The 13,597-nt window shown below is 48.1% G+C and overlaps 1 protein-coding gene across 1 annotated transcript in view; it reads left to right on the forward strand.

Annotated features, from left to right (window-relative positions):
* The window catches only part of NIT2 (nitrilase family member 2), a 74,538-nt gene extending 63,350 nt beyond the window's left edge, over positions 1–11,188 (forward strand). The window contains exon 10 of the mRNA XM_075333105.1: positions 10,182–11,188. Coding sequence (XP_075189220.1) covers positions 10,182–10,267 — 86 coding nt within the window. The 3' untranslated portion in view covers positions 10,268–11,188. The remainder of the gene's footprint in view (positions 1–10,181) is intronic.
* Positions 11,189–13,597: the final 2,409 nt, after the last annotated feature.

The raw sequence follows: 13,597 nt of genomic DNA on the forward strand, positions 1-13,597 counted from the left end.
AGGACAAAGATGGCCGAAAGAGGAGGCGCCGGACCTGGAGAACGGAGACACCCATCCGACTGGTCTGCACCGCACCGACCGTTAGCTGAGTATTATAAAGTGATTTTTACGTTCTACAGCGCGGCCTGGGCTCTTGTATATAGCATGTTAGAATGCTGTATCAGTGGTGGTGGCTGCAGCTTTATAGTCACCAAATCTGGTGACCAGTTCCCTTTAAACAAAAAAACCTAAGACATGAAACCAAATGTTGCATTTTATTTGGCAAAAATGCTGTTTTTTTCACAGCATTTTTTTCTTTAAAGCTTTTTGCCTTTTTCGTTTGGAATAAAAACAGTGCCCAGATGTAAGCAGTGAGTCAACAAGAAAACGTTAAAGAGGTTGTCCACTATTTTTACATTGATGGCCTATCAGTAGGATAGGTCATCAATGTCAGATCGGCCAGGGTCTGACACCCAGCACCCCCGCTTAACAGCTGCTCTTGGTCCCGGAGGCAGCAGCAGGCAGCTGGAGATGCTCAGTTCCGGGACTACTCCATCTTCTGATAGTTACTGCAGCTGGTACTACAAATCCGCCTCCCATTCAAATCAATAGAGGGCTGATGTGCACTCTCTGGCCTTGGCTATTATCAGAAGATGGAGCAGCTTTGGATCTGAGCATTTCCGGCTGGAGCCGGGGCTAAAAACAGCTGATCGACGGGAATGCCTGGTGTCGGTCCCATGGCTGATCAGACATTGATGACCAATCCTAAAGCGGGCTTTACACGCTATGATATCGTTAATGAATTATCGTCGGGATCACGTTGTTAGTGACGCACATTCGGCGTCATTAACGATATCGCAGCGTATAACACTTATGTGCGACCTTAAACGATCACAAAAGCGGTCAAAATCGTTTGCTGCGGAGAGGTCATCCTGAAAGAAAAAATCGTTTTCTTCTCATTAGCGATGTGGTTCGGCGATATGGGCCCGTGTCACACAACAGACGGGGGCGGGTACGATCGCTTGCGATCTCGCTAGCAAGATCGCAGCGTGTAAAGCCCGCTTAAGGATAGGCCATCAATGTAAAAGTAGTGGACAACCTCTTTAAGGTATGTGCGCACGTCTCTGCGTTCGATTCTGCAGCGTTTAAGTCACTGCATGTGCGTTTCAAAACACAGTCGAAAAGCTGCGTTTTGAAAGCATTGTGCATGTGGAATTCATGCGTTCTGTATGCTTGCTATGCCATAGACCGAGTGGGAAAAGCATCCGAAATGCACAAAAGAAGTGACATGTTGCTTTTTAGAATGCAGAGTTTTGGCAAAATATTTCAGCAGCCGAAACGCTGCATTCTAAAAAGCAACGTGTGTATGGAATTTGCACAATTTTCATAGATTGTGCAGAGGACACAGGACACATGCTTTTACGCTGTGGAGCAGAACGCAGCGTAAAAGCATGAAAAAAGCACACGTGCGCACGCAGCCTTAAACTTTCTTTGCATAATGTTTGTGTCCCCGGCAATCTTCCCTTATGATGTTTGTTCCGTGTATGGCATTTTTTTGCGTTTCCTCTAAGGCTGGTTTTACACATCCATGTTTCACAATCCAATTACAGACCAGCCAGTCATTTCCTGTCCCAGCCTTAACAGCCTTTGTTTGTACATGTCCCCCTTAATTGTAAAGTGCTACGGTATATGTTCGCGCTATAGAAATAGCATTTTTATTATTAGAAATATGTGACATGTCATCCCCTCCATAATGTGATCAGCAAATATAAACTCCCAGATAGATATTTATACAAGTACAGTAGTACAATGTAGTGCTGGGCAACTAATATTATTTAATTAAATGTTTATATTAAAGTTTTACAAGTTACAACCAAATAAACATTGGATATAAGAATAAGGCTGCACATCAAATTTTGAAGTTTGATGTGCAGCCTTATTCTTATATATAGTATGTATTTTTGGCTTGCACTCATATATATATATTAGTGCTCACTTCAGTTATCCTATTCAGTTATATGTAGGTTTTTTTTTTTTTCTGAATGTGAACACAGCTCCGCCCCTTTCGGCCATGTTTTTTCCATCTCCTATATAAGAAAGTCCTTAGTTACCCCTCTCCACCCATAGCAGTTTTTAATTGCAATGAGATGACACACAGTTAGGGTCACAGAGCTAGGGACCCCAATATAGAGATATACCTTGACGAGGTTTTGGGGCTCAGTTACATTGATCAATGCGATTGCTAAATATCTCCTTTTCTTCGGCGCTCCATTGGGAGACCCAGACGATTGGGTGTATAGCACTGCCTCCGGAGGCCACACAAAGCATTACACTAAAAAGTGTAAGGCCCCTCCCCTTCTGGCTATACACCCCCAGTGGGATCACTGGCTCACCAGTTTTCTGCTTTGTGCGAAGGTCAGACATCCACGCATAGCTCCACTGTTTAGTCAGCAGTAGCTGCTGACTATGTCGGATGGAAGAAAAGAGGGCCCATATGGGGCCCCCAGCATGCTCCCTTCTTACCCCACTTGTGGTTTGTAAGGTTGAGGTACCCATTGCGGGTACAGAGGCTGGAGCCCACATGCTGTTTTCCTTCCCCATCCCCCTGAGGGGCTCTGAGGAAGTGGGATCTTACCGGCCCCCAAGCCCTGAGGCCGGGCTCCATCCACAGACCCAGTGAACCTGCTGGATACGGAGCTGGGTACCGTTCAGGGACAAGGCCCTGCAACTTTCAGGTACTCTGTGTCCCCGTACAGACAGGCACGCACACGCCAGACTTGCTGGGTGTGTTAGTGCGCCGGGGACAGTAGCGCTGCACGCTGGGGTTTGAGTCACAGCAGCTTAGCTGTGTGACTTCATGTGCTGGGAACTACCGCGCCGGCCACTATCGGAGCGGCGGCGCGGCTGGGACTTGTAGTGCGCCGGGGACTTAGCGCCGACCGCGCTTTTACGGCGGCGGCGCTTATAAATTTAGTCCCCGGCTTTTGCGGCCTAGCTCCGCTTCGTTCCCGCCCCCTCCCTGTCAATCAGGGAATGGGACAGACGCTGTGCAATCGTCAGCGCCGAGGGCTGGAGCCTTATTTACATGCTCCAGCCCTCTCACTAGGCACAGTGGGACGCAGGTTTCCCGCTTTTGGTCTGAGCACGCCCAGGGCCCGCCCCCCCTCCACAGGACGCCGGCAGCCATTCCTGCATGCAGTCTGGCTGGAGGACGGACACAGGCTCTGGGAGACCCAGACAAGGGATTTCTGGCGACCACACACCCGCGTTTAGCGGGCGGTAAGCAGCACATTAGTGCTGGCCCCACTAGTGCCACAGTGTTGTATTGGTGTACTTTTTCCTGTACCAGATATATATATATATACTGCACTGTACGGTCGCTTCTTGGCTGTATACCCCTATATTGCTCTGAGGAGACAGCAACATGTCATCCACAAAACGCAAGGGTGCCAAGGCACGGGCTGTATACACTGCTTGTACAGCATGTGGGGCTAATCTACCAGCAGGCTCCAACGACACTCATTGTGTGCAATGTTCAGTCCCAGTGGCACTTCGTCAGCCAGAGCCTATGGTGGTGGTAGCCCAGGCAGAGACGCCTGTGAACCCTGCCCCGGTGACGGGGACAGAATTTGCAGTCTTTGCGGATAAAATGTCTGTGACTATGACAAAAATCCTGGAGTCCTTGCAGTCCAGGCCAGTTGCTCAGACCATGGACACTGCTGTGTCTATGTTCCCCGGTCCCCCTCAGTTGGAACTAATCCGTACTTCAAGGGGGTCCCAGGCATCACAGGCTGAGGGCTCTGACTCTGATGACAGTCCCAGGCCGCCTAAACGAGCTCGCTGGGAGAGACCCTCCACGTCCTCACGCGGGTCAGGGTCTCAGCGAGAAGGGTCTCTATATGATGAGACAGAGGTGGGTGATCAGGAGTCTGGTCCTGACACCGCACTCAATTTGGATACGCCAGATGGTGACGCCATGGTAAATGACCTTATAGCGGCCATCAATAGGCTGTTGGATATTTCTCCCCCAGCCCCTTCAGCATTTCAGCTGGTCTGGCACAGGTGGACTCTTTCTTAAGTCCAGCAGTGCCGCAAGTGGCGTCCTTAACTACGCAAATGACTGCGTTTGCGACCTACGCTATCAATGCGGTACTAGACTCTACGAGCCGTACCTCCATGGCATCCGCCAACTCTGTAGTTTTGCGCAGAGCCTTGTGGTTAAAAGAATGGAAAGCAGATTCTGCTTCTAAAAAATGTTTAACCAGCTTGCCATTATCTGGAGACAGACTGTTTGGTGAGCAATTGGCGGAAATCATTAAACAGTCCAAAGGTAAGGACTCTTCCTTACCCCAGCCCAGATCAAGCAAACCTCAACAGAGGAAGTGGCAGTCAAAGTTTCGGTCCTTTCGAGGCTCGGGCAAGCCCCAATTCTCCTCGTCCAAAGGGACTCAGAAAGAGCAAAGGAGCTCTGATTCCTGGCGGACTCACTCACGCCCCAAGAAAGCAACCGGAGGTACCGCTTCCAAGGCGGCTGCCTCATGACTTTCGGCCGCCTCCCTCCGCATCCTCGGTCGGTGGCAGGCTCTCCCGCTTTTGCGACATTTGGCTGCCACAGGTCAAAGACCGGTGGGTAACAGACATTTTGTCTCACGGGTACAGGATAGAGTTCAGTTCTCGTCCTCCGCCTCGGTTCTTCAGAACTTCCCCACATCCCGACCGAGCAGATGCCCTTCTGCAGGCGGTGCATTCTCTAAGAGCAGAAGGAGTGGTGGTCCCTGTTCCTCTTCGGGAACAAGGACAAGGTTTTTACTCCAATCTCTTCGTGGTGCCAAAAAAGGACGGCTCATTCCGTCCTGTTCTGGACCTAAAACTGCTCAACAAGCATGTGAACGCCAGGCGGTTCCGGATGGAATCCCTCCGCTCAGTCATTGCCTCAATGTCTCAAGGAGATTTCCTAGCATCAATAGACATCAAAGATGCTTATCTCCACGTGCCGATTGCTACAGAGCACCAACGCTTTCTACGCTTCGTGATAGGAGACGACCATCTTCAGTTCGTAGCTCTGCCATTTGGTCTGGCGACAGCCCCACGGGTGTTCACCAAGGTCATGGCGGCAGTGGTAGCAGTCTTGCACTCTCAGGGACACTCTGTGATCCCTTACTTGGACGATCCACTTGTCAAGGCACCCTCTCAGGAGGCATGCCAACTCAGCCTGAATGTTGCACTGGAGACTCTCCAGACGTTCGGGTGGATCATCAACTTCTCAAAGTCAACTCTGTTACCGACCCAATCACTGACGTATCTTGGCATGGAGTTTCATACTCTTTCAGCGATAGTGAAGCTTCCGCTGGACAAGCAGCGGTCACTACAGACTGGGGTGCAGGCTCTCCTTCAAAGTCAGTCGCACTCCTTAAGACGCCTCATGCACTTCCTCGGGAAGATGGTGGCGGCAATGGAGGCGGTTCCGTTTGCGCAGTTTCATCTGCGCCCACTTCAATGGGACATTCTCCGCCAATGGGACGGGAAGTCCACATCCCTGGACAGGAAAGTCTCCCTTTCCCAGACGGCCAAGGACTCTCTGCAGTGGTGGCTTCGTCCCACCTCATTATCACAGGGAAGATCCTTCCTACCACCGTCCTGGGCGGTGGTCACGACAGACGCGAGTCTGTCAGGGTGGGGAGCAGTTTTTCTCCACCACAGGGCTCAGGGTACGTGGACCCAGCAGGAGTCCACCCTTCAGATCAATGTTCTGGAAATCAGAGCAGTGTATCTTGCCCTACTAGCCTTCCAGCAGTGGCTGGAAGGAAGGCAGATCCGAATTCAGTCGGACAACTCCACAGCGGTGGCATACATCAACCACCAAGGGGGGACACGCAGTCGGCAAGCCTTCCAGGAAGTCCGGCGGATTCTGATGTGGGTGGAAGCCACGGCCTCCACCATATCCGCAGTTCACATCCCCGGCGTAGAAAACTGGGAAGCAGACTTCCTCAGTCGCCAGGGCATGGACGCAGGGGAATGGTCCCTTCACCCGGACGTGTTTCAGGAAATCTGTCGCCGCTGGGGAAGGCCGGACGTCGACCTAATGGCGTCCCGGCACAACAACAAGGTCCCAACCTTCATGGCACGGTCTCGCGATCACAGAGCTCTGGCGGCAGACGCCTTAGTGCAAGATTGGTCGCAGTTCCGGCTCCCTTATGTGTTTCCACCTCTGGCACTCTTGCCCAGAGTGCTACGCAAGATCAGATCCGACTGCAGCCGCGTCATACTCGTCGCCCCAGACTGGCCAAGGAGGGCGTGGTATCCGGATCTGTGGCATCTCACGGTCGGCCAACCGTGGGCACTACCAGACCGACCAGACTTGCTGTCCCAAGGGCCGTTTTTCCATCGGAATTCTGCGGCCCTGAACCTGACTGTGTGGCCATTGAGTCCTGGATCCTAGCGTCTTCAGGATTATCCCAAGGGGTCGTTGCTACCATGAGACAGGCTAGGAAGCCCACGTCCGCTAAGATCTACCACAGAACGTGGAGGATATTCTTATCCTGGTGCTCTGCTCAGGGAGTGTCTCCCTGGCCATTTGCATTGCCTACATTTCTTTCTTTCCTGCAATCTGGATTAGAAAAAGGTTTGTCGCTCGGCTCCCTTAAAGGGCAAGTCTCGGCGCTATCCGTCTTTTTTCAGAAGCGTCTAGCACGACTTTCTAAGGTACGCACGTTCCTGCAGGGGGTTTGTCATATCGTACCCCCGTACAAGCGGCCGTTAGATCCATGGGATCTGAACAGGGTACTAGTTGCCCTCCAGAAGCCGCCCTTCGAGCCTCTGAGGGAGGTTTCACTTTCTAGACTATCACAGAAAGTGGCTTTTCTGGTAGCGATCACATCTCTTCGGAGAGTGTCTGAGCTAGCAGCGCTGTCATCCAAGGCTCCCTTCCTGGTCTTCCACCAGAACAAGGTAGTGCTGCGACCCATTCAGGAGTTTCTCCCGAAGGTGGTATCCTCTTTTCATCTTAATCAGGATATCTCTTTGCCTTCTTTTTGTCCTCATGCAGTTCATCGGTATGAGAAGGATTTACATTTGTTGGATCTGGTGAGAGCACTCAGAATCTACATTTCCCGCACGGCGCCCCTGCGCCGTTCGGATGCACTCTTTGTCCTTGTCGCTGGTAAGCGCAAAGGGTCGCAGGCTTCTAAGGCCACCCTGGCTCGATGGATCAAAGAACCAATTCTTGAAGCCTACCGTTCTGCTGGGCTTCCGTTTCCATCAGGGCTGAAGGCCCATTCTACCAGAGCCGTGGGTGCGTCCTGGGCATTACGACACCAGGCTACGGCTCAACAGGTGTGCCAGGCAGCTACCTGGTCGAGTCTGCACACTTTCACCAAACATTATCAGGTGCATACCTATGCTTCGGCGGACGCCAGCCTAGGTAGAAGAGTCCTGCAGGCGGCAGTTGCCTCCCCGTAGGGGAGGGCTGTCTTCGCAGCTCTAACATGAGGTATTCTTTACCCACCCAGGGACAGCTTTTGGACGTCCCAATCGTCTGGGTCTCCCAATGGAGCGCCGAAGAAGAAGGGAATTTTGTTACTTACCGTAAATTCCTTTTCTTCTAGCTCCTATTGGGAGACCCAGCACCCGCCCTGTTGTCCTTCGGGATTTTTGGTTGTTTTTCGGGTACACATGTTGTTCATGTTGAACGGTTTTCAGTTCTCCGACGTTACTTCGGAGTGAATTTGTTTAAACCAGTTCTTGGCTTTCCTCCTTCTTGCTTTTGCACTAAAACTGGTGAGCCAGTGATCCCACTGGGGGTGTATAGCCAGAAGGGGAGGGGCCTTACACTTTTTAGTGTAATGCTTTGTGTGGCCTCCGGAGGCAGTGCTATACACCCAATCGTCTGGTTCTCCCAATAGGAGCTAGAAGAAAAGGAATTTACGGTAAGTAACAAAATTCCCTTCTTTCCTAATATTCATAGCAGGTATGCAATTCATTATTCACATGTTCAAATTAGCAAGTAGCATTTTTCATTGTATATTCCAATATTTTTCCATATGCTTGAGGCATTATACCATTATCTAAGTTTGATGTGCAGCCTTATTCTTATATATAGTATGTATTTTTGGCTTGCACTCATATATATATATTAGTGCTCACTTCAGTTATCCTATTCAGTTATATGTAGTTTTTTTTTTTTTTTTTTCTGAATGTGAACACAGCTCCGCCCCTTTCGGCCATGTTTTTTCCATCTCCTATATAAGAAAGTCCTTAGTTACCCCTCTCCACCCATAGCAGTTTTTAATTGCAATGAGATGACACACAGTTAGGGTCACAGAGCTAGGGACCCCAATATAGAGATATACCTTGACGAGGTTTTGGGGCTCAGTTACATTGATCAATGCGATTGCTAAATATCTCCTTTTTCCTAATATTCATAGCAGGTATGCAATTCATTATTCACATGTTCAAATTAGCAAGTAGCATTTTTCATTGTATATTCCAATATTTTTCCATATGCTTGAGGCATTATACCATTATCTAAGTTTGATGTGCAGCCTTATTCTTATATATAGTATGTATTTTTGGCTTGCACTCATATATATATATTAGTGCTCACTTCAGTTATCCTATTCAGTTATAAATAAACATTGGAGGCTACCCAGCCTCTACCCCCCTCCCAACCCTCCCCTCCCTAACAAACATTAAACAAACAGACTTGTAGAAAAGAGAGATAATGTCAAATCTGCAGCTCCACACATTCCTAGACAAAAGTTTTTAAGTACCATTATTACCTTTATCAATTAATCCAATTAGACTTTTGTTTTTCTTTTGAGTTTTTGCTTTGTTTGGCATAGTACACATTTAAATGTCATTTTTGATGAAGAATCCAACCTGTTCCCATGTAAGGGGTGCTTCACACATAGCGAGATCGCTACCGAAATCGCTGCTACGTCACGGTTTTGGTGACGCAGCAGTGACCTCATTAGCGATCTTGCTGTGTGTGACACTGAGCAGCGATCTGGCCCCTGCTGTGAGATCGCTGCTCGTTACACACAGCCCTGGTTCGTTTTTTTATTGTTGCTCTCCCGCTGATAAGCACACATCGCTGTGTGTGACAGCAAGAGAGCAACAATCCTGAATGTGCAGGGAGCAGGAGCCGGCGTCTGACAGCTGTGGTAAGCTGTAACCAGGGTAAACATCGGGTAACCAAGGTGGTTACCCGATATTTACCTTCGTTACCAGCCTCCGCCGCTCTCACGCTGCCAGTGCCGGCTCCTGCTCTCTGCACATGTAGCTGCAGTACACATCAGGTTAATTAACCCGATGTGTGCTGTAGCTAGGAGAGCAGGGAGCCAGCGCTAAGCAGTGTGCGCGGCTCCCTGCACATGTAGCGACGTTATGATCGCTGCTGCGTCGCTGTGTTTGACAGCTAAGCAATGATCATAACAGCGACTTACTAGGTCGCTGTTACGTCACAGAAAATGGTGACGTAACAGCGACGTCGTTATCGCTGTCGCTATGTGTGAACCCAGCTTTACTCTCTTCTCCTCAAACCTCCGTCATCATTATAGATAAGTTCTGTAGAAATTTCTCACCCTTTGCCCCTTATCAATTTAGAGTAAGCCCAATCTAAACCTAATCAGTTCCCTCGAAGCCAACCCTGACCCATCTATCAATCGTGCCCATATTTTTTCAAATTTGATTACGCCATTTCTTTTCCGATATATACTTTTCTCCACATTTATCACCCAATTAACTTTTTTGACATATTCAGATATTTTAGGACTGTGGTCCGAGATCCAATGTTGAGCGATTGGTTTACTGGCAATATATAATAGTCTAGATACGGCCACTTTGCCCTCCTCCTCCAAAGGTAAATCCTCCACGTATCCCAGAATACACACAAAGGGAGTTAAGCTCGTCTCTATCGATTATCTCTGTCACCTCTCTCCAGTAATGTTCAGTATCAGGACACGACCACATCATATGTAATAGATCTGCGGAACATATTTTGCATCGCGGGCAGAAGGGGTCAGTTCTAACTCCAATATCAAACAGGAATCTAGGAGTGCGATATACTTGGTGAATAACGTGCAGGTGTGACAGTCTGTATGCCTCCCCCAGTGATAGACTAGGAATAACTAATATTATTAATTTATATATTTCTCACATATAACCACTATACGTCTTATGTAATACTTTTTTTTTTTTTGTAGATTTGCAGTACCTGGCAGGAATTCGTCAGCAAATACCTATTCACACACAACAACGCCATGATCTCTATAGCGTGGAAGAGAAGTAAACAGCGTATCCATCATGATGGAAAGTCACATTATCATAAGAGTCACGGGGAAGGTCTAATAAATTGTTTCTGATGAAAAGACCGATTTTACTGAAATGAAGAGCACATATACGTGATTGGGTTTTTCTTCTTTTACAGTCTGACATTTCTTGTGAAAAAGGTCAAATTTGAGGGTAATCGGAATCTGTGCCGATTATATATGGGGGTACACATCCCGATATCCAGTTGTATTTGTGGCTGTATTCTCTTGTAGCGGTATGTGTTTGCTGAGCATTGGATTCTAAATTGGGAAGGGTTTAGATCAACATAACACAAATGATCTAGACATTAAGGGCCCAAGTCATCAAGATCAACGTTGTTCACGGCGGTTTTAATGAGGGTGCGTGCTGGAGTCAGGTGCACGTGATTCATGAATCTGAAGCATCTGAGTGTTGTGCGCATCCGTCCGTCACGGCATAAATCTTACTCCAGTGGCGGACTGGATTGGTACTTCTGATGTCGGGAACACTGCAAGTTGTCAAGAACTAAGCGAGCTGAGGCGTCCCCGCCCCCAACTTGTCTCCTCTCACCCCGACTTTGCCCATTTTGGCAAAGTTAGGTGAAATGTTTGAAAACTGCAAAAGTCGCAGTATTTTGGCACAACTTTTAAACGTTTTTCAAACTTAATATTTTATTTTACAACTTTTCAAAGCGTTTCACAAGAATTCGCCGTGACAGCTGTGATGAATCGTCCTAATGTTGTCAGAATATGGTGCACGAAATTTTTTTCCGAATCTTCCTACAAGGTGATCTCCATCCCATACAGTGCTGAGGAATAATCCAGGATCATACAATGAAGGGATCCTTACAGTCTGTATACCGCTCTGTTGCAATATATTATTATAGAAATCAAGTACACAATTAATATTTTTAATAAAGAAATTATTTTTATTGATAAAATGTCATTTTATAATTATTACTATCTTTGTGACACGCAGATATCTTAGCTGCCTTACATGAGTTTTTATGGGTTTTTATGGGTCCCATGGGTTTTTATTTCTCAGTATTTACCATACGATCCAGAAATATTTGGAATGTGACCAAATCTTCGTGATTTCAGCTCTGCATGCTCCTATTTTTTATTTAAAATGAATCAGAGATGCAAACTAAGTATAGACTTTCAGGTAGTGTTGCCAACTCCAGTCCTCCAGACTCACCAACATTGCATGTTTTCAGGATTTCTTTTATTGCAGAGGTGTTGGAATCTTCGTGTGGGCAGATGATTAAATTATCACCTGTGCCATACTAAGGAAATCCTGAAAATATGCACTGTTGGTGGCTGGAGTTGGGGGTACAGTAATTAACATGGTTGAATAAAAATATACTATGAAACTTTTAGGAATTGCAACCATTTTTCTACAAAGCCTCCTCATTTCAGACGCTCAGAAGTTATTGAACAAAGTAGCTTTACCATAAATAAAATCTTCATTTTTAATACTTTGTAGAGAATCCTCTGCAGACAGTGACTGCCTGAAGTCTGGAACCATGTACGTCACCAAACGCTGGGTTTTCTCCTTTGTGATACTTTGCTGCCTTTACTGCAGCTGACTTCAGTTGCTGAATGTTTCTGGGTCTTTCTGCCTTTTAGTTTTGTTTTAAGCATGTAAAATGTAGCTCGATGGGGTTGAGATCTGGTGACTGACTCGGCCATTGTAGAATATTCCACTTCTTTGCATTCACCTGAGTTGCTTTTGCAGTATGTTTTGGGTCATTGTGCATCTGTACCGTGAAGCGCCATCCAATCAACCTTGCTGTGTTTGGTTGAATCTGAGCAGCAAGTATCACCCTGTCCACTTCAGAATTCATCTGGCTATTCTGTCTTCAGTCACATCATCAAAAAACATTACTGAGCCAGGGCCATTGGAAGCCATGCATTTCCGGCCATCACACTGCCTCCACCATCTGTTACAGAGAATGTGCTGTGCTTTGCATCATGAGCCGCTCCAAGCCTTCTCCATACTTTCTTCTTCCCATCATTCTGGTACAGGTTGAGCTTAGTTTCAGCTGCTGATAGAATGCTTTTCCAGAACTGGGCTACTTATTTAGGTGTTTTTTGACAGCGTCTCATCTGCCTTTCTATTTAGAAGGCTAAATAATGGTTTGCAGCTAATGAACCCTTTGTACAACCCCTGGCAAAAATTATGGAATCACCTGGCTCTGAGGGTGTTCATTCAGTTGTTTACTTTTGTTTAAAAAAAAAAAAAAAGCAGCTCACTGACATGGCACAAAACTAAAGTCATTTCAAATGGCAACTTTCTGGCTTTAAGAAACACTAAAAAAAAATCATGAAAACATAATGTGCTAGCCAGTAATGGTTACTTTCTTTGTCGCTCCTAATTGGGAGACCCAGACAATTGGGTGTATAGCTACTGCCTCCGGAGGCCACACAAAGTACTACACTTAAAAGTGTAAGGCCCCTCCCCTTCTGGCTATACACCCCCCCGTGGGATCACGGGCTCCTCAGTTTTATGCTTTGTGCGAAGGAGGCCAGACATCCACGCATAGCTCCACTGTTTAGTCAGCAGCAGCTGCTGACTATGTCGGATGGAAGAAAAGAGGGCCCATACTAGGGCCCCCAGCATGCTCCCTTCTCACCCCACTTTCTGTCGGCGGTGTTTGTTAAGGTTGAGGTACCCATTGCGGGTACGGAGGCTGGAGCCCACATGCTGATTCCTTCCCCATCCCCATTAGGGCTCTGGGTGAAGTGGGACTTTACCGGTCTCCGGGCACTGAGGCCGTGCTCCATCCACAGCCCCTGGAGGATCTGCTGGATACGGAGCGGAGTTTTCTCAGGGACAGGACCCTGCTCCATCAAGGTACTCCGTGTCCCCGTGCTTATCGCACGCACACTGCAGCATTGCTGGGTGTGTTAGTGCGCCGGGGTAAACAGCGCTGCTGCGCTGGTGCCGTTACTCACTACAGCTCTGCTGAGTGAGGTGACTTTGTACGATCGGCCGATCCGGCCGCTGGGGTCAGTGTTTACTGGTCGCGGCTGGGATTTGTGGTGCGCCGGGGACTTCCGCGCTGGCCGTGCATATATGACGGCCGCGCTAGATTACTACAGTCCCCGGCTTTTGCGGCCTAGTTCGTATCGTTCCCGCCCCCGGACCTGCCAGTCAGGAGGAGGGCGGGACGCTGTACAGTCCAGCAGCGTTAAGAGCTGGAGTCTGTTTTACATACTCCAGCCCTCACACTAGGCACAGGGGGACGCAGTTTCCCGCTCTTTTGTTTGGGACGCCCACGGTCCGCCCCTCTTCACAGGACGCCGGCAGCCATTCCTGCCTGCACGCT

This window comes from Anomaloglossus baeobatrachus, chromosome 2, assembly GCF_048569485.1.
Source record: "Anomaloglossus baeobatrachus isolate aAnoBae1 chromosome 2, aAnoBae1.hap1, whole genome shotgun sequence".
Classification (NCBI taxonomy): Eukaryota; Metazoa; Chordata; class Amphibia; order Anura; family Aromobatidae; genus Anomaloglossus; species Anomaloglossus baeobatrachus.